Source organism: Misgurnus anguillicaudatus, chromosome 1 (assembly GCF_027580225.2).
Source record: "Misgurnus anguillicaudatus chromosome 1, ASM2758022v2, whole genome shotgun sequence".
In the NCBI taxonomy this organism is placed as follows: Eukaryota; Metazoa; Chordata; class Actinopteri; order Cypriniformes; family Cobitidae; genus Misgurnus; species Misgurnus anguillicaudatus.
In genome coordinates this window covers 32,250,118-32,271,069 of record NC_073337.2, presented here as the reverse complement: position 1 = coordinate 32,271,069, position 20,952 = coordinate 32,250,118, and the positions used below count along the sequence as shown (strand labels likewise).

At 36.2% G+C, this 20,952-nt stretch overlaps 1 protein-coding gene across 5 annotated transcripts in view; it reads right to left on the bottom strand.

The window, feature by feature from the left end:
• LOC129431799 (snRNA-activating protein complex subunit 4) overlaps positions 1 to 20,952 on the bottom strand; it is a 53,331-nt gene that overhangs the window by 8,140 nt on the left and 24,239 nt on the right. For all 5 annotated transcript variants that reach the window (XM_055189872.2, XM_055189869.2, XM_055189871.2 and 2 more), the window contains 6 exons: positions 19,761 to 19,867; positions 19,477 to 19,571; positions 17,731 to 17,825; positions 3,135 to 3,217; positions 1,353 to 1,838; positions 1,188 to 1,274 (listed from right to left, as the gene is read on the bottom strand). In XM_055189872.2, the coding sequence (XP_055045847.2) occupies positions 1,188 to 1,274; positions 1,353 to 1,838; positions 3,135 to 3,217; positions 17,731 to 17,825; positions 19,477 to 19,571; positions 19,761 to 19,867 (953 nt within the window). The remainder of the gene's footprint in view (positions 1 to 1,187; positions 1,275 to 1,352; positions 1,839 to 3,134; positions 3,218 to 17,730; positions 17,826 to 19,476; positions 19,572 to 19,760; positions 19,868 to 20,952) is intronic.

Here is a 20,952-nt window from a genome sequence, read left to right as displayed (position 1 = left end):
GCAAATATTTAAGTTTTCTACGCAAACCAATTCTAAAAGTCCACTGAAAACATATACCAATTTATTTTTGACAAAGTCTGTTAAAAGCACACATTATTCGGCAATGTGCTTGTGAAACAAATACTACTTATTTTTCTTTAAATGTACAGTTGAGTTTTATTAGCTTGTGCACAAAGCTAATCTCAGGGTCAATCATAATAAGCCTTACTAAAAGATAGACTTAAGTACTAGACTTAAGACTTGGGCATTTAAGTAGGGTAAGGATTTCACAAACAGAATTGAATTAATGAATGGTATAAATGATGGTGCATATTTATTTTAAGATACGTCAGCACAAGCTGTTTTAAGTTAAGACAGCTCAAACAAGAGTTTTAGGGCCAATTTCATTTCTCTGTCTTACCCCTTCCCCTTTGTCTTCGTCTTCCCCTTGCCCCTCGAAACCGAGTAAAGGGGAAAGGGGTAAGACGGATCGTTCGTCTAAAATATGAGACACCACTCGATTACCGGTTGCGTCACTTTCCCTTTCCGCTAACCGGCTGCTACGTAAACAGACAAGCGTTGACAAACAAAGAAGATGCCTTTGTCTCAGGTTGTGGTATCGATTGCCTGAGCGGAGCTCAACAAATAGCGCATTACTTAGCTGCTAGCTAGCGCCTTAACTAGCGATTCATAACAAAAACATTACAATTACAACCGCTCGAAACATTTTATTAAAATTATCATAAAACATGTGTGTCATAATATAATCTCAATTAAACTGCAGAAAATAACGTTACTTTCATTTTTGCGACTCCTTGACAGTTCGACGTTCATGAATAAAACGTCTTGATGCCGGCTCTCCTGAGAAATTCCTACATTAACGTTTACCCCTCTCTTTCAAGTGTGGTCATTATCACACTTCGTTTCAAGGGCTATGTATCCCTACGCCTTGGCCCTAGCCCTTGATCAAACTGAGAATTGAGACACCACTTCGCCTCATATGAACGCGCAAAACCGAGGTGAAGGGGTAAGGGGAAGGGGTAAGACAGAGAAATGAGATGCACCCTAAGTCTTGGACTACAATTAAGCACTCTCTGGGAAACTGTCTATGTACCTGTACTTTATGTGTTTGGCCCTTTATTATCCTAATGTAATGGCTTATATTTTAATATTATGTCAGTGATTATCCTGTGATAAATATACTATACCTTTTTATTTACAGATGTTGCCTTCCACTGCATTAAGTGCTTAACATCATTCGCAGGCACCTTAATCAAGGTTTTCTCATTGTCAGCCTACATGTATGAAATGAGATTCAGCATTAGTACACTGACATATAGCTGGCACTAATTTAACTTATAAAAAAATCATACCGGGTTCGGCAAGACAGTAGCATCAATCCCCACGTAAGTTCTCTCCACGTTTCCAAAATGGTCTAAACTGGTATTGCGGACCAGACTGGGCTCGACTGGAGGACTGGTGCTGTTCTTCGATCGATTGCGGCCACTGGTAGTTGGTTTATTAGGTTCCTTTAGATCATCCCCATTGGTGAACAGACTCACCCATACAGTCCTTACAGTTCCTACAGGACAAACCGATGGCTTTGTAATTAAAGGAATCCAACTCTTTATGTCTGGCTGTATGTACTCCTTGACTCGTGTTTCCTGTGGTAAATCCTCATCTGCTTCAGCATCACTATCCATATTTTCAACTTTCACTTGCTTTTCATCCTCGGAGCTTAAAGTGATTTCGATCTTTTTCATTTTTTTCTGTTTCACCTTACGTCTCTTTGTTTCTTGTTGAACTGTTGAGGTTAACTTCACTTGACCTGCTTTCCTTTTTCTGCTATAGCCTTGATTCTAAAAAAAAACAAACAAAAAAAGTGTCCATTATTATATTGAAGGCATGGAACGATTTCTCGAGTTACTCGTGCAATTTGAAAACAAAAAAATCATTGAGGCAAGTAATTTGTCTAGATTTTCTGTACAAAAGGCTTTGTTTAGTCCATTTTATTACAGGTTACACAAGGTTATATTAATCAATGGATCAACATTACTTCACTTTGTTTTACTCTTGAATCTTGTTTTCTTACTGGATTGAGCTCATATATTTAAAACTTCATCATTTTCCACAGCAAAACTGAGTCCAAATTTGTGATATGGATTAAAGTCTGCTTTTTAAAATGTGTCATCTGCTAGTACTGCGTGTCTCTTCAGTGAATATGTTTCACAGTTTAACATACTACTAGGGGTGGGCGGTATGACCAAATATCCATTTTATTTCATGGTATACATGTTTTTCAGTTTATATAGTTTTTGGAATATTAAAATTTGAAGAAATTTGCCACTCACTATCGTTTTCAACCAAATGCTTATCACAGTTTTAAATTATGGGCAAGTTAAAGTTGGTGTTAGACTGATATGACCAGAAGATAACAACAGATTAAGTCTTGATAGACAGCATCTTGTTTATAAATCAGTTTAATTAAGTTTATAGACTATTGAAACTATAGTAAGCATTGTATTTTGTATTCATGTATACAGTACATTCAAAATAGGCAGTATGTAAAATGAAAAGGTATGAATATATCTTTTCTATTAGACCTTAACCGTCTCATCTTTCTGATCAAAGATGTTTGTACTATGAGCAAATGGCATGTCAAACTATTTTGTTCCAGCAGTGCACGTGTCACTGATATAAATGTATGAGTTTGATCTTCAGAAAATTGAAGTTCAGAAAACTATTAGCATTATGTGCGAGAAGAGCTTTCTTTTTGGTCTCATTTGTTATGAGTTGATTATTTTACATGTTTCTCCATCACTGTAATGAGCGGGGTTAGGCCACGCCCACTTATTTACATTCTGCAGTATTCATGGAATAAAAATCTGTTACGTCTGACATTTTATTTCACAGTAATATACCGTCATACCGGCCAGCGCTACATACTACAAGTGTGACACTCGTGGATTTATTATACGAGTAGGTAAACATATAAACCTAATCTCCAGAGCTGCTCTAAGAGTTTATTTTACCAGTTTATCTTGATAAAAGTGCAGGCCCTAGAAATCAGTCGTCTATTCCATACAGCAAAATAAAATATAGCTCCAGCCTTATTATATAGAAAGTTGCAAGCATATTAAATGTAATGAGCCTACCATTTGTGTTAGTTGCCTCCACTTGCTCTGGCACTGGGTGTCAATACGATTTGGGATCTCGGAAGCAATTTTTGTCCACTTGCCTAAAGTTTAAAACAAGAAAAAGAGAAACAGAGCTGTACGTCACTTCAGGATGATCTTTAAATACAAATCTATGCAGAATTCAGTTCAACACTAAATTTACTTGAATGTTTGGTAGCACTTTACTTGAAGGGGTGTTTATAAGACTGACATGACACCCTCATAATCATGACATGGCACGTGCCATTAACATGAAGGAGATTTTATGCACGGTTATTACAACTTTAAGTGTCATTCATTCAATTATGTCATTTTGCAAAGGTGACACTGCTCGAGATGTCCCCGCCATGACAACCCGACATAATCCAATACATCATACGTCATAAATCTTATCATAAACATGACATAGCAGATTAATTATCAAACTTAAGAAACTACCTAGCTTTATGGGTAAACATAACATTAAACTGTCATTTAAATGTCATTAAGTGTTAATACTGTGTCAAATCATTTTAAATACCTTAACAAAATCTAAAAGACTATATAAGATGATACTTAACTTTACAACATGTGCAGAATTATTAGGCAAGTTGTATTTTTGAGGATTACTTTTGTTATTGTGCAACTACAGTGCTTTTGCTCAATTCAAAATGTTAACAAGCCCTCAAACCTGAACATTTAAGTAGTAAATGTGAAACCCTGGCCTTCCCAAGAGAATATTTCTATGTACATAACCATTAGGCAACTATTAGTGTGCAGAATTATTAGTCAACTAAATGAAAAACAAAGATTTTACCATCTCACTTGTTTTTTTCAACTGTTAAAGTGAGAATTATAAACAAACTTTACATTTACAAATAAACATTTAATAAAACAATAAAAAATATATAGACTCTGTGACCAATATAGCCACCCTTCTTTTTGATAACAGTCACAAGCCTTCCATTCACGGATTCAGTCAGTTTCTTGATCTGGTCTGAACTAACATTTTGTGCAGACGCAACCACAGCCTCCCAGACACTGTTCAGAGAGGTGTACTGTTTACCTTCACTGTAAATGTCCTGCTTAAGAAGGGCTCAAAGGTTGTCAATAGGGTTTAAGCATAGGTGTGATTGGCAAAGGACAAAAAAGCAGGAAAATATGCGGCACACATACCATGACGTGGCGACATACATATGCACACATGCACGCACGTGCCACCCTGACCATTATGTAGCCTTGCCACTGCATCAGACTGAACAAAATCATTTTGTGCATTTAAAAGTAAATACATCAATGTGGTGCATTTTGGGAGTAAAAATAAGTGACTAGATCTATGAGGATTTTTATGTTCTTCTAAACAAATGTATGCCCTTTTAGTAAAATCTTTGGTTGCATATGGTAATAATAAGGCACAAAAGCCACATACACAATTTGATAAATGGGATTCGCTATTGGTCAAAACATGTTTAATGTTTATAGAATAATTAGTGGGGGCATTTAATACAGATTAATTATTGATTACAACATTTGTTACTTAATTCAAATGTTAGGACTTTCTGGAAAGGCAGTCAAGTGCATTTGTCTTTTGAATAGTTCTTTTGGCACAGTCGAGCTACGCGTTTCACGCACGCACGCACGCACACACACACACACACAAACCAGATCCATGAATGTGTGTGTTTGTCATTATATTATTCTGTAATCACAAGCATTACTGCCAGATTCACAAACCATTAAGAGGAGCAAACGTATGCGTGTGTTCATCAGGATGACGTTGGATCTGATTCGCGTAACTTATATGCGTTAACGTAAGTGATTACAAAATAATAATGCATGCAAGCAAACGTTTTGACACAAACGCAACTTTATATTGATATTGCGAGATAGCATTTCACCTCGACGAGAAATCTGATATTTACATTACTGGCATAGCCTGATTTGAAACTGACAGTTTTGTCAAAGCAGCAAACACCTGGCGGGTTCTCTTAATTTTCTTACTATTAAAATACTGTTTGTCTCTGCCTATTCCTTCTATCCATGCCAAGCGCCACTGATTTAGGTCCTTTATCGATTAGGTTGTCTTACCTAGGCTTCATAAACTTACTCTTCATCCTGCTGACAACGTTAACTTGTTACGACTTCACCGCGGCCGCGCGGCATCTGTAGCTGGACCTCAGCCGCACCTCAAAGACCCTCCCCATTCTACTTCTGATTGGCTAGTTTGTTAGTTTGGTTGAGAGTGAAAGATGTGTTTCTCTCATACTATTTGTTGGCAAACGCATGTTTTTTTTTAATTCGCAGCCAACAACACACGCCGGAGATCTGACTGCAAGCTCTTTGGTGAGTTCTGCTTTGAATGAAGTTCCATCGTGACAAATAAATAGACTAATGCGTAGTGATATGCGGTTATTTATAACGGTGCCTTGCAACCCCCCACCCACACACACACACAAAAAATTGGATTTGCATGATTCACGAAAGCCTCATTTTCAGGTCGGAAAAGCCGGAATTCAGGATTTATCCGGAAGAATCACACCCCTGTTTAAGTCAGGGGAAGAAGGGGGCCATGGCATTAGTTTTTCACCTTTAAGGCCTTTACTGGCCAGCCATGCAGTTGAGTACTTTGATGCATGTGATGAAGCGTTGTCTTGCATAAAAAAGTCTTCATGAAAGATGCAAACCCCCCCCTGCACCACTGCTCGAAGAAAGCGTCCTCTAAAAATTGTCATCAAGTCTGAGAGTTGTTTTTTATTTCCATTTTCAACCCAAAAAGGTCCAACAAGCTCATCTTTAATAATACCTGTCTGTGCCTGCCTGCCTGTAATGTAGAAGACACTTTCTTCAAGCAGTGGCACAGGAAAAAGTCTGCATCTTTCATGAAGACTGATTATTTTGCAAGACAATGCTCCATCACATACATCAAAGTACTCCACTGCATGGCTGGCCAGTAAAGGCCTTAAAGGTGAAAAACTAATGACATGGCCCCCTTCTTCATCTGACTTAAACCCTATTGAGACCTTTTGAGCCCTTCTTAAGCAGGACATTTACAGTGAAGGTAAACAGTAGGGGAGACCGGGGCTGGTTGTCTCACGGGATGATTTTTACACTGCTTATTCCAGACATACTACATGGCAATGTGGTACAATTTTGATATCAATCTGTTAGCCTTTAATAGCTTACTCATTTGCACTTGACATTTTGCTGAGCAGACACAAAACATTGAGGTTAGGAGACAATTTTTTTATTTTTATGGGCCAGAGTAAATTTTCATGTTGGTGTTGTTTTTGTGTTGAGATCTTGTAGGATATTAGTCATTCAAAAACAAAACACTCATTAAAAAGCTAAAAGTAGTAGCTTTATTTTGAATCATCTTTTAGCGATCAAGTTAAAGCCGTGTGGCAGCTAGCTTATCATGTTTGTCAAGAAGTCAGTTGGGTATTGTTGTCACATAGCTTGCGGGGATGGTTGTTACGTAAGAATATTGGACATGTAGACCTTTTAAGACTGTTTGTCTGTTTGTTTATTTTTGTTTGCTGTTAAAATAAAATAAAGTTTTAAATAAAGAGGTTTTAACACTAAAAATTATTTCATTTTATTTCTCAACACAGACAATAGGCTTTATGCCCAGCTGCACTACTTCCTGAACTTCAGCCAGCTTCTTGTTTCCTGTCTGCCATTATTGGACAAACTGATTAATCCAGGTGTGCCTGACCTCAGTAGTACCAAGTTACAATAATCCAGGTGTTTCTGATTAATCAGTTTGTCCAATAATGGCAGACAGGAAACAAGGAGCTGGCTGAAGTTCATAGTGCAGCTGGGCATAAAGCCTATTCAAGTAACTGATCACCCACTTTAATCCCATTGTTTAAACATAATGGGCATTAATAACAACTATCATAGGGGTAAAATCATATTAAAACTTATTTGCCGTTTCTAGCTTAAAAAACTAAAAAGTTACACAGTATCTTTTCAGATCCCAATTTATCACTGAAATCCTATTGAATCACTATGGGGACAACCAACCCCAACCCCATACTGTGATGGGGTTGGTTGTCACATTGTGTCAGAGTGTCTTTGATGGTTAATTACTTCCTGTTACAATACATTCGAAAAGTAAAAAGTATACACATTTGAAGCCAAGACCCCAAAGTTTCATTTCATGTAGAAATTACTGCTGAAAGATTTTTTGAAGATGAGCAATTCATGCATGAGTAAAAATTGTGACAACCAACCCCGGTCTCCCCTACACCTCTCTGAACAGTGTCTGGGAGGCTGTGGTTGCGTCTGCACAAAAAGTCAATTAAGAACAGATCAAGAAACGAAGGGTGGCTATATTGATCTCCGAGTTTATATATTTTTTTATTAAATGTTCATTTGCAAATGCAGAGCCCGCCTATTGCTCTCACCTGACCGGAGAAAAAACCAAGTGAGATGGTAAAATCTTTGTTTTTAATTTAGTTGCCTAATAATTCTGCACACTAATAGTTGCCTAATAATGATGTACATAGAAATATTCTCTTAAGAAAGCCAAAATTTCACTTTTACTACTTAAATGTTCAAGTTTGAGGGTTTGTTAACATTTTGAATTGAGCGGGAGCACTGTGGTTGTACAATAACAAAAGTAATCCTCAAAAATACAACTTGCCTAATAATTCTGCACACGGTGTATGTATGTGGACTATACATAAGAAACTGACAACTAACAAAACGTGTTCTTAACACAGAGGATTCTGAAATTTTCTGACATAGAAAAGCAAAACATAATTAATTTCATGTAATTAACCCTTTTCCATCGATATGGTCCCAACGCTGCATTGTACTGTTTTCATTTAATTTTCGGAGAATTGGCTTTTAAATGCAAATAAAATACAATTTTATCAATTTTAATTATTATTATTATTATTATTATTATTATTATTATTATTATTATTATTATTATTATTGAATGAATGATTCTATTTCTTAAACACATGGGGGAAGCTTAAAAAAACCCTGGGAGAGACCATGATTCCATCGGTGACTGAAAAACCGGTCAAGAGCCTGGGGAAGATCTTTGATAGCTCCCTGAAGGACTCAGCTGCAATAAAACAAACCAAGCGCGACCTGTCTACCTGGCTCACAGTGATTGACAGATCTGGCCTCCCCGGAAAATTTAAAACCTGGATCTACCAGCACGGAGTCCTGCCAAGAATACTCTGGCCCCTGCTAGTCTACGAGGTACAAACATCAACAGTCGAGGATTTAGAGAAGTCCATCAGCCAGTTCCTCAGGAAATGGCTGGGGCTCCCTCAGTCCTTGAGCAGCATTGCCCTGTATAGCCATTCCACCAAGCTGCATCTTCCTTTGACTGGACTAACGGAGGAATTCAAAGTCACCCGCTCCAGAGAGGTGTTGATGTACAGGGACTCCAGAGACAGAAAAGTCGCAGCAGCAGGAATACTTGTGAAGACCGGGAGGAAGTGGCGGGCGCAGGAAGCAGTCACTAAAGCAGAGGCGCGATCAAGGCACAAAACGGTGGTGGGCTCAGTGGCAATGGGGCGAGCGGGTCTTGGTTGTTTTCCCAAGCCACGTTACGATCTGGCTCGTGGAAAAGAGAGACGCAGATTGATTCAGGACGAGATTCGAGCAGAGGTGGAGGAAGAACGCTATACCAAAATGGCTGGCATGCCCAAACAAGGAGCATGGACCAGGTGGGAACATGTAGATCCACGCCGAATATCCTGGGCAGAGCTCTGGGAAGCAGAGCCATTTCGGATCAAGTTTCTTGTCCAATCCGTCTATGACGTCCTCCCAAGCCCAGCTAACCTGCACACCTGGGGTCTGGCAGACACTCCTGATTGCAAGTGAAGAAGTTTTATTTTAATCCCAATCTACATTAATATGATGAATATGAGTTTACCATTATAATCACACGTAATTTGTTTACTATGAAGTTATGCAGGTCATGTGTTATGTTGTGTGGATCAGGAGTTTGTTTGCCATGGGATTGCTATTGGAACCCAGCTGTGTGTCTTCATGTTTCAGGGCACAAAGGATTTTAGTATTAGCAAATAGCCAAGGGTCAAATAGGTCAAGGAAAGGAGACACTGGTCTGGTCTGGGGACTGTCATGTGATTCTTCAAGTTACAAGCCTGAACAGAAACATATTGTTAAAGCATATGGAGGGGAGGGACAAAGACCATATATATTTACCAAGCCTGGCTGAGAGCTTCAGACTGATTTGGAGAATGTCCCCAGAACTTCACTCGGGTTCTGAGGAGATTCATCAGGCAGGCTCGGCTTCTTATTTTGTCCGGAAAATAAAAGTCTATCTCTTGAAATCAGAACCTAAGACTGAAGATTGTTTTATTCGAGGAAAAGGAAAACCACAACATTTGGTGCCGAAACCCGGGATAGAAAAGAGCTGGAAAGCCACACCACCTGGGCGAACCTGACGAGCAACACAAACAACGTATGGCCATAAGGTAAGCACTTTTTGCTTATTAAATTAGGTTTGTGTTGTTTGGCAGACTTTGCTCAACGTGGTGAGAAATTTAAGCTCTTCTAAATTTAAGAACCATAGATGTGAACTGGGTTTTGATTTCAAGGTTACAATCTAACTAAGGCATGCATGCATGAATCTGTGTTAATTACTTTGGCTTTGATGATCATGGTGAATTGAAACAGATTTAAGTTAAGGGAACGCGTAAGAGTTTGTATGCAAGGTTGCATATGCTATGTTTGTCGAGGAAGTGTATAACGTAGAGGTTTAATTTGGTTTAATTTGAAGTTAAAATTTTAAATCATTACGTTGATGGAGGTGCAGTAATGATTGTTTAATTGGTCAATGTAAACAAAAAAGAACACGCAAAAGTCGTCACGTCGGGGAAGTGCACTGACGATTGTGTATTTATTTAATAATTTGTGTTTGAGTATGTATGTATGCAGCTGCAGAGTTTGTTTGATAGTGAGAGAAATGTGAACGTGAATCTGGCAGGCAGGGAGAAAGTTTCCCTTAGGCAGTCTCTGTGGGCTGTTAAGGGGGGTAAGTGCTTTCCTTTGAGTGTATGGGGGATGGCTACTGTGTTAGAGTGTGGAAGAATGAGCCCTAAAAAATAAATAAATAAATAAATAAATAAATGCTAATGGGTTATTACTGAAAAATGGTTGGGTTAACAATTTGGTTTATAGGTTATCAAACATACATTTGAAATTTAAGGTCTGGTAAAAACAGTTGACACCAGATGGGACATCAAAAAGAGCACAGAACCAGAGACCACAGCTGGCTTTCTCAATGGACAATGCAATCAGGTGGCCACCTACAGAGATGAGCAGTTTTGCTTGTTTAAAGATTGTATTGTTCACCTGAGATGGCTCGGGGTGGTCAAATCACAAATGCTGGTCAAATCACAAATGCTCTTCCAAATTTAAGAATAAAAAGGGGAAATTAAAGATTACTAGATTAAATGATAAGAATAAAGGGTTTCATTTTCAAAAGGAATGTGTGCTAGGACAGATGATGGTTTGTTGTGTGAATGAGTTTCATTGTTTTATTTTTGTCGTTGAGTGGCTTGGATAAAGATTTAATGTTAAGTTGAGAAAATGCCTAAGAAGTTTCGCGAACCTGAGTGTTACCGTGTCGGGGCAGACACGTTGGGGTTCGGAGAGAAGAGTTATTAAAGTCCTGCAGGTCAGGTACGGTCTATGTGTTATTTGTTTTGTTGTTTTGGAAGGCCCGGGCTGATGAAAGATATTGTTTTTGTTTTATTTGTCATGTCGGATTGGTAAATTGTGTAAGTGAATCTTTTCCATGTCGACTGAAGTGTAGTGGAAAGATGAATTTGGCCAGGTAGTCTAGATATAGTTGTTTTATTTTATTTGTGTGAGAATGCAATGTGTCTGTGCTAGAAAGAGTCTGTGTGTGTGAATGTATGAGATGGAAAGAGTGGGGGCTGAGTGAGCAGTGGGTGTGTCTTTCTTCTGCTGCTCTGTAGAGAAGCACAGAGAGTTGTTGTGTTACAGGAGTGAAGATTGTTCAAAACTATAAAAAAGGGGATAAAGTTTGAAAGTATGTGAATAAGACTAAGAATATGATTATGGATAAGAGGCAGTTATAAATGCTAGGTATTAAAGATTAGAGTTGAAGACATTGTGGTTCTGAGGTATTGTAGTCAAAAACCTTTTTAGTTATTACAGTGAAATATACAGCTAATTCTAGAAATTAAATAATTCGTTTAAATGATTGATTAAAATAAAAAAAATGTGCTCAATAGGGAAATATTGCTAGTCCAAAAAAGGACAGATGTTGGTGAAGGTATTTGATTCTATTTGAAGAAACACTACAAAATATTATAAAGGAAATTTTATTTTAAAGACACATTGGAAATCTAAGTAATTATTTGGAGAATATATAAATTGGATAAATAAAAACAATAAGTTTGTGAAGTGGTTAAATGAGAAATAACTATAAAATATAAGGTGTGTTATATTGCAAAGGAAAGATTATGGCAGTCACATTAATGGAAAAATAAGGATTAAACAATTGTTGTGTGTAGAATTAGAAAATAAAATAATTGGAGTTCAAATGAGGAAACATTTGATGTGGCATTGTGTGAGGAGAAATACAATTAAATAAAAATATAAACTAATGAAAGATAAGAGGAGATAATTAACAGACAAAGAAATGCTCAAAGGGAGAAAGAGAGAGAGAGAGAGAGAGAGAGAGAGAGAGAGAAAGGGAGGGGGAAAGCCATAGCTCAAGGGAATTGTGAGATTAAAATCTAGCAGGAAGACAGAAGTAAAGCCTTGAAAAGAAAAAACAACAAATTAGAGAAAAAAGTAGAGACCAAGTTATTAAAGGTGGAAATAAAGAGAAAAATAAAAAGGACAGGAAAATTATTAAAAGGTGAATGACACAGATAAATTATACAAAGATAAATTATTACAAAATGGAGAGGAGTCTTCGTCTGATGATGGAAGGTGGTCACAAAATAAATTTTATTTTAAATCAAAAGGCAATATTTTGCATGGGTCAAGCTAAAACCTTGTGGGCTGATCATTCTGATCCTTTGACATTCAAGAAAGTGAATAAAAGCTGACGATGAAAAGACAATGGCAAAAACTGTGTGACATCAAAGTGTTGGAGTTGCAAAGAGAGTAGTAACTCATAAACTGGACTGAGAACACATCCTACAGGAATGGGACTAAAACTGAGCTCAAGCAGTGATGGGGGCACTGCACAATGTTCTGAAACATGTTCAGAAAAAAGACTGAGTGGAGTCCAGAAAGACCCACAGAGACAATAATGTTCTTGGAGGCAAGAGAAACTGGACAACACTTCACTGGACACTGTACTTTTTCATTTTCATACGAGCCTTTGAGTGAAAGAGGGGAAAGAGTGAAACAGCCGTTCAATGTTTAGCAAAGGACTTTATAACTGTAGGGACACATACAATCTTTAGGTGAAAATCAGCTAGACAAATTTAAAGGCTGATCAAGAACTTATGCTGTTAGGTGTGACTACCTTTTCTGAAATCAAATCAGACTCCTATTAATCTGACAGGAAGAAATGCATAATGAAATTTGGGGGGCGTTTGAATTTGGTATCTACAGAAGAAGTTAGAACTCCAATGATGGTACTAAGCTAAGAAGCAAATATATATGGCATCGAACAGCTATGGCAGAAAGGAAAATAAAATAGATAAAAGAAATAAATTGAAAAAACACCATAGGATACTATAATAGGAAAACAAGAAAAAGCTGTGAGAATAGAAAAAAGAAATAACTAATTATTGTAACAAACATACGATTTAAGGAAATAAATCTAAGTTGTATCTAGTCACGATTTAAGAGCAATTAATGACAAGAAAAGATTGATGATCCAAAAAATTACATACTTTGCTTACAAGTGTTTCTCCATTTGATAAACATTTTTACTGTGAATTATGATTAGCATAAGAAGTAGATACTTGCATTTACGTATTTAATTATAAGGGAAAATATTATACAGGTTTAAAATGGATGAACTACTATTCCAACATGCGGAAAGTTAATTTGGTTGATTAATGCTAAAAAGTTGATAAAATGATTGGTTTTTATTGAGTTATAGGGACACAGGAGAACAGTTGATTTTGCCAGCAGGGGCAAACAGATGGGGAAGCTAAAAAGGGCCTCAGAGTGTCAGGAGATCTTTTTAGATTGTATAAGAAGTGAGAAATCTCAGTCATAAATATTATTATCATAGATGTACATGGGGCGAATAAGTGGAATAAAAATGAATTATTCGATTCATGAGAAGAATAAAGATTTTGAGTTGAGATAAAAAGGGAAAAACTGATGTGACGGGTAAGAGAGAAGAAAATTTGACTATCATCTATAATCACAAATGATTGTAGATATAAAGGTATTGAAAAGGAATAATCATCAAAGCCATACTTAACAAAATGTGTGGAAATACTCATCGTAACAGAATTGATGTTTTACTTTGTATTAGTGAGCATGTAAACTAACAACCGTACACCTTTAACACTGCATGAAATATTCGCCGATAGACCTATGCGTATTGTAAAAACATCTGGAATTAAGTGTTATATGCACAAACTAATTGTCTATGTATTGAGTTATTTGTGTACAGAAAAAGCTGAAAGGAGTTGAGGAGGAGATGAGAAACATGACTCCTTGTGCGAGATGATCTAGCTTATCTGAGGGTCGAGAGGTTGGAGGAGCCCAAACACGGCCACAGGGGGCCTAACTGAAGGATGAGACCAGCCCCAGAAATGTCCAAGTGGGAGGAGCAGCCAATGTAGCAGAGCTCGTAGGAAGGAGAGAAGGAGAAAGAATGCCAATGATATGAAAGAAGAAACATCAAAACCAAATTAAAGTAAAAGCAATTCAAGTATACCGACGGATGGAGAGCAAAGTTTTGAGCACCGAGAGGAAAAAGTGAAAAAGAGAAATTGTCAAAAGAAATTGAATTGGAAAAAAAACGAAACTTATGACTACAGAAGATTTGCATTGCTACAGTCAATTAAAAAACAAAGCCAATTACTACAGAAGATTTGCATTGCTACAGTCAATTAAAAAACAAAGCCAATTACTACAGAAGATTTGCATTGCTACAGTCAATTAAACTTCATGGCGATGGACTTTTGCCTTAAACGAGGCCCAGTGAAATATCTGCAATAATTTCAAAGGAACAGACTCTGAAAGAAAGACTGAAAACATAGAGACATTGAACAGAGAACTTAAGGTGGACATTTTATGGGAAACATCCCAAAGATAACAATGATACAAATGGGTAATATTTACAGTTAAGGAAATATATTTGCAAAACCAGATTTCAATAATGCAATAACATTTTCAAGTCCACATACTTTGGGGTGATAAATTCAACAAGAATTCTTATGGATTACGAGAAAAAGTTTAAGGTCAACTTATCTGGATAATATTTAGATCTTTTGGGAAATTCTGAGTTTAAAAAATACATCTGGTAGGCCACAATTTTGAAATTTGTGTCAATGGACGTAAATAACAAAACACTAAAAATAAAAAAGGAAGGATAGATATTTATGGTACAGTAAGATTACAATCAAGAAAATATAAGCCTTATGGAATTATAGACTTAAGGAAATTAAATAGGAAATGTTTTATAACAAGAATTTTGAATGAATCAACTAAGAAACCTCTAGATCTATTATGAAGACATCAAAAAGTATAACTTAAGGTGTAAAAGTGAGAAGAGAAATGCTATTAGAAGAATAATATAATCAAATCAGAGCAACATATACAATGAAGGTATTGGAAGATCAAATAATATCGATTGGAGAATTATTTTGGATTGGTAGAAAAAGAAAATGCTTGACCTCATTATCATTAGGAGGAGAGAAAAAGTACTTAAATATGATGGAGACAAGAAATCAATACAAAAGAAGGGTATTTAGAATCCTTATAAAAGGATGAACACAACAATTAATCATCAATTATATGTAGACTCTGTTGATCAACCAAATGGATACCAAATTAGATTCAGGCATGGGATTAAGCTAAATAAGGAATTTAATAAAGTTTTGTCAGAATAAGAATACAGAATAAATAAATTATGTACAGTACTACAATCAAAAAGTAGATTATTAAGTTTACAAATAAGGCATTAATTTATCTTAGGATAACAACTAGATGCAGCCATTAGAAATACATGATAACATATACTGAATCAATTTTAATTAAAGGTTAGTGGGTAAATGAGGCGTAGGTGTCTGCTTAGAGAACCAAATGGAAGTTAAAATATTAGGATGATGGAAAATTTACTTGAAATTAACAAGAATATTATCAGGACTTACGTTACAAGACAGTAATGAATTTACAACTAGTAAACGAGAATTCAAGCACCTCTGATGAGGATGGAAAAAATTAATTTAAATTGTGATCAAGAATTATTATGCATGCTTTACTTAGTTGTATTATGGGTTATTCCATTTACTAGTTTTATTTGAATTAATTACATTTATGCGTGTACTATGCAATCCTTAATTAGTTTACTATTGGTTGTTTACATTTAATTGTTTTATTTGGAGTACGTTACTTTCATTTGTGTTGCAATCTTTACTTAGTATATTAGTGGTTCACATTTTATTATGTTATTCGAGTTAATCTACATTTATTTGTGTTTTTGATGCCATCTTTACCTAGTTTTATTATTGGTTATTGCTCTTTACTTTGTTTATTTGAATTAACTTACATTTATACTTGTTTATTATACTTAATTTTTGAGTTTTTATGCTTCAATTCAGCATCAATTAGTTACATTTACTCGTTTTGAATTTGAATATTGAATCTTTAATATTTCTTTTGTGTTTATTATGCATACTTTACTTTTGTTTTTATTATTTTTTACTTGGATTCATTAACGTTGACTTTACATTTACGATGCTTTATCATATACTCTACATAGCTAAAATGATAACTGTAAGCGTAGAACCAATTGCGCACAAACTGTTTAGGGCTTAAGTACTTTTACTTTTACATTCAAGTCAAAATGAGAATGGAAAGATGTTTGTCTTATTGTCCATAGTTCGAAGTGCAGTGGCATAATTTAGTAATTGGTAAGGTATAGTGGCTTTCTTTAGCCACAAGATATTAATAATTGAAACGCTGAATTATGAAACTGCACTCCGGATTAAAATAAACAGGAAAGGTGAGGCTAAATTAAGCCTCAGAGCGGGGATTATTATGAAGAAGTTTTATTTTAATCCCAATCTACATTAATATGATGAATATGAGTTTACCATTATAATCACACGTAATTTGTTTACTATGAAGTTATGCAGGTCATGTGTTATGTTGTGTGGATCAGGAGTTTGTTTGCCATGGGATTGCTATTGGAACCCAGCTGTGTGTCTTCATGTTTCAGGGCACAAAGGATTTTAGTATTAGCAAATAGCCAAGGGTCAACTAGGTCAAGGACAGGAGACACTGGTCTGGTCTGGGGACTGTCATGTGATTCTTCAAGTTACAAGCCTGAACAGAAACATATTGTTAAAGCATATGGAGGGGAGGGACAAAGACCATATATATTTACCAAGCCTGGCTGAGAGCTTCAGACTGATTTGGAGAATGTCCCCAGAACTTCACTCGGGTTCTGGGGAGATTCATCAGGCAGGCTCGGCTTCTTATTTTGTCCGGAAAATAAAAGTCTATCTCTTGAAATCAGAACCTAAGACTGAAGATTGTTTTATTTGAGGAAAAGGAAAACCACAACACAAGCTGTGCCAGAAGAGGGGCACACTGGAGCACATTTTGAGCAGCTGCTCAAAAGCGCTAGGGGAGGGGCGGTACCGCTGGCGCCATGACCAGGTGCTGAAGTCTTTGGCGAACTCCATCTGCACAGCGATCCAGCTCAGCAAAACCCAGGCAGCCCCCAAACAAACAATCACCTTCATTAGAGCTGGGCAGAAGGAACAACACCACCGGCCTAGCTCGATGGGGGGGCTCCTCTCCACTGCTCGTGATTGGCAGCTTCAAGTCGACCTCGGAACACAGCTTAAGTTCCCAAGTAACATCACAGCCACTTCTCTATATGACATTTTAATGACAAATTCAATTTTGTATCACTAAAAAGTGGTCAGTCATTTTGTCTTGGTTTTCATGACAAGTTATGATGTATTGGTTAATGTTAAGTTGTCATAACAAAGACATGTCAAACAATGTCGTCTTTGCAAATAAAATTACACAATTAAACAAAATGACACCTAATGAAAGTTGTCAAAAGTGCGCATAAAATCTCCTTCAGGTTCATGACACTTGTCAGGTCCTGATTATGAAGGTGTCATTAAAGGGAGTTCATAAGACTTACAAGTAAAGTGTTACCAAATTTTTTTTTTTTGCAGAATTTGAGTTTTAAAATAATGACTTTAGCAGCATGTGCACTTTAAGAAAAATAAACAATGTTAGGAAGACCAGAAACTGCAATGCAATTAAGTTATTTAATTACATAACAAAATAAAATAACCACATATAAAAATGTCTGAAGTGTAATAAAAGATTAGGGTAAGGACTTCTTTAAACTGATAGGATGTTGTAACAGTGTAGACAGTCCAACAAAACATTTACAACTTACCAGCGCCATATTTTTCAACTTTTTGTTTTAGTAGCTCCACCTCCTCTATGCTCCAAGCACCCTTTTTGACATTCTCCTGAAGACAATCAAGATACCTGAGATGAAAAAAAGATTTGAATTACCAAATGACCCAAGTAGATGTTACAGAGTGTTTCCAATTCATTACTACAATCTTATTTGTTCTACAATAGTCTCAGACTGAACTGAATATTGTTTATACTTCTCCTAACAACAAAAACAGGTGGTGTTGTGATTGTGTGTGTAGTAAATGCTGCTCCATCTAAAAGCAGATGATGGCGGTTTACTACTAATCACGGAGCCGGCTTTACTAATGAAGTACGCATGAGGATCACAAGCAATTTTTGGACAGCTCTAACACACGCTGTTTCTGCATATCTCATGATTATCTTGAGAACCGACAGAGTAGTATTACATCCTTCATATATTTAAAGAGTTTTAACACACACACACACACGCGCAAAACCTGGAAAAGGCAGCCAATCAGTGTCAAGTGCTTCCATTTCATATTGCGGTTGCCAGTTAAGCACAAAGGAATGCCAAATAGTTGCAAAACCACACGTTTAAAACCCCCCACTCTAATATAGCTTTCTGAGAGAAGCTTTTAAGGCATTGGAGACCCAACCAAAATTGTGTGTCTACATGTCACATCACAGAACAAGGATAAATACCCCGTTCAATCATTCGATGTCAACTTTGAAGTGCCCATATAAGGACTTCCACTGTACTTCCTGCATATGAAACTTTTATGTTACATGTTGAAACTTCTATGTTAAAAAAAACTCTTAGAAACTTGTATGAACCCTAGTGAAGTGCATTCAGCACAAAAATACTCACACATTCTATTGCTTTTTTGACACTTTAAAATTTAAGTAATTCATATATTCTTATTCATATAAACTTATACTTTGTGATTTTTTTTTTTTTAGTAGGGTGCATTGGTGTACATAAAACCTTTTTGATTTCTATTTACAAAGACAAACTCTAACTTGGTTTTATAAGTGTGAGCCAATCAACACTTTGAATGCACTCAAGAGGACCAATCAGGATCAGGTTTCTTTCTCACACATACTTGCTTTTATAAAGATTTAAGTTTGTAGTCCATTTGGTTTGTACCAGGAAGGTTAGATTTTAACCTTTAGCCTTAAGCTTTATAGGTCAAATACTAATACTTATTTTTTGTTTTAAAACCATATAATAAGTAAACTGTTTTTTTCTTGAAAATAATTAAATAAATTAAAGGGATAGTTCACCCAAAAATTAAAATCCTCTTATCATTTACTCACTCTCACACCTGTATAAATGTCTTTGTTCTGATGAACATGGAAAAATATATTTTCAGGGAATGTTTGTAACCAAACCGTTCATGAGGCCCATTCACTTCCAATAGTATTCTTTTTTCCTACCATGAAAGTCAATGGAATGGGGCTCATGATACAGTTTTAATTGTTTTTGCAAAATATAACAATTTCAAGGAGAACATTTTTTAGATTTTTCTAAAGTTGATCTCTTAAAAAAAAAAAAACACAAATCTAAGAGGATTTTGATATTCTATATCTCTGTAATATTTACGTATAAAAAAGACTGTTCCCCATATAATTTTGCTATACTGAATGCAAAAACTTAATACCTGACAACTACTCAGAATGCAGACAAAAAAAACTTGGAATTCCAAGGAGGCAATATATATTTTTAAAAAGTAATTCAATTTAATATTTGAAGCCATACCTGTCACGACAAGCACCGTCTGTCCTGCCTGGCACTTCTGTTCTGATTTTTCCCCATTCTTTTGTGCCATACTTAGCGACGGCATTCCTTAACAACTGATAATAAGAGATGATTCTCCCACATTATAATGCAAAAAAACTGTTCATGAGATTCAAACTAATTCAGAAAAATAAATCAGGCAAATGGGAAAATTTGAAACATAAGCAATGTAATAATTCACTTTTTAACTTAGATTAGTAGCTTTAAATTAGAGTAGGACTACCCAAAATGATGCTAGTTCATACCTGGTCTTCTTCCTTTGACCAAGGGCCTTTCTTTATAGAGGGATCGAGAGAAGACGTCCAACGGTATAACAATTGTGATGCTTCACGACCCATCATGAAGTACGACACTACAGGGAAAAAAATACCACGATTGGTTTCCATAATCCAAGATAAGAATTACAAATATCACAAATCCAAAGTAAATGATGTCTATTAAAAATGTTATAGTAATCTAGTTTTCTCCTTCCTAGAGAAAGCTGTGAGAACGGTTTAAATTACTTTGTTTCACTGACATTGCTGCTGTCATCCTTGGGACGTCGTCGCTGAACTTTTTTTGACAGCTATCACCGGTAAAATGTTTTGGTCCTGCTCGATTTGTGTTGACTTTGAGTAAAATAATGGAGAGTTTTCATAAGATCCCCTAAGGGTCAATGTGTTAGAATGACAGAAGCTTGATGCTGTCGTGTGAAAACAAGCAACAGCCGACATTTTTTCGTCGCCCAAGTGGCTTACGTTGCTTCCCACCACAGAAAACCACTACAGGTTTATCAATGCCATCAAAATTACCATTTTGTTTTTGTTCGTTTGTTGATCATGAAGTACGACGTAGACGAGGATTCCGTGTGTATTCAAAGTGCCACCATTAATACTTACATGACACAATATAGATTTTTTAAAAATGGCATATATCGCGTTTTTGAAACCAAACTCTTCATATAGCCCAAAGCATACTTTATACTTTACTACATTTAATAAATACAAGTTTTTGTATTGATCCTCAATCTTTCTCTCTTCTTGTCCCAAACTCTTATTGGGTCGTTTGGTTGGCCCGTACACTTAAAGGAGCTGTTTTTGCCAACACAACCAGCGGCAATCGTAGTCAATAAACAAGCGAGTAGCCCCACAGACACTATACACACTAACGTTACTTACACATTTGTCCACGACACAGTTTTCATGTGATTTCTACGTCAATAAAGGCGGTAACAAAGGGTAACGTGGAATTAAACGTCATTGACAGGCGACTGCACTGCCCCGTGTCACTGTTTAGAAAGGCAATTTTCTCATAATTTACCAGGAGTTGAAAACATTAGAGATATTGCAAGTAATCAGCTGGACAAAATATATAACACTGCCCTAGTGGTTTTAGGATACCGCAGATATCTTACAAATTGCACCTTTAAGTACTTTCCACCTCTAGACTAAAGAAAGA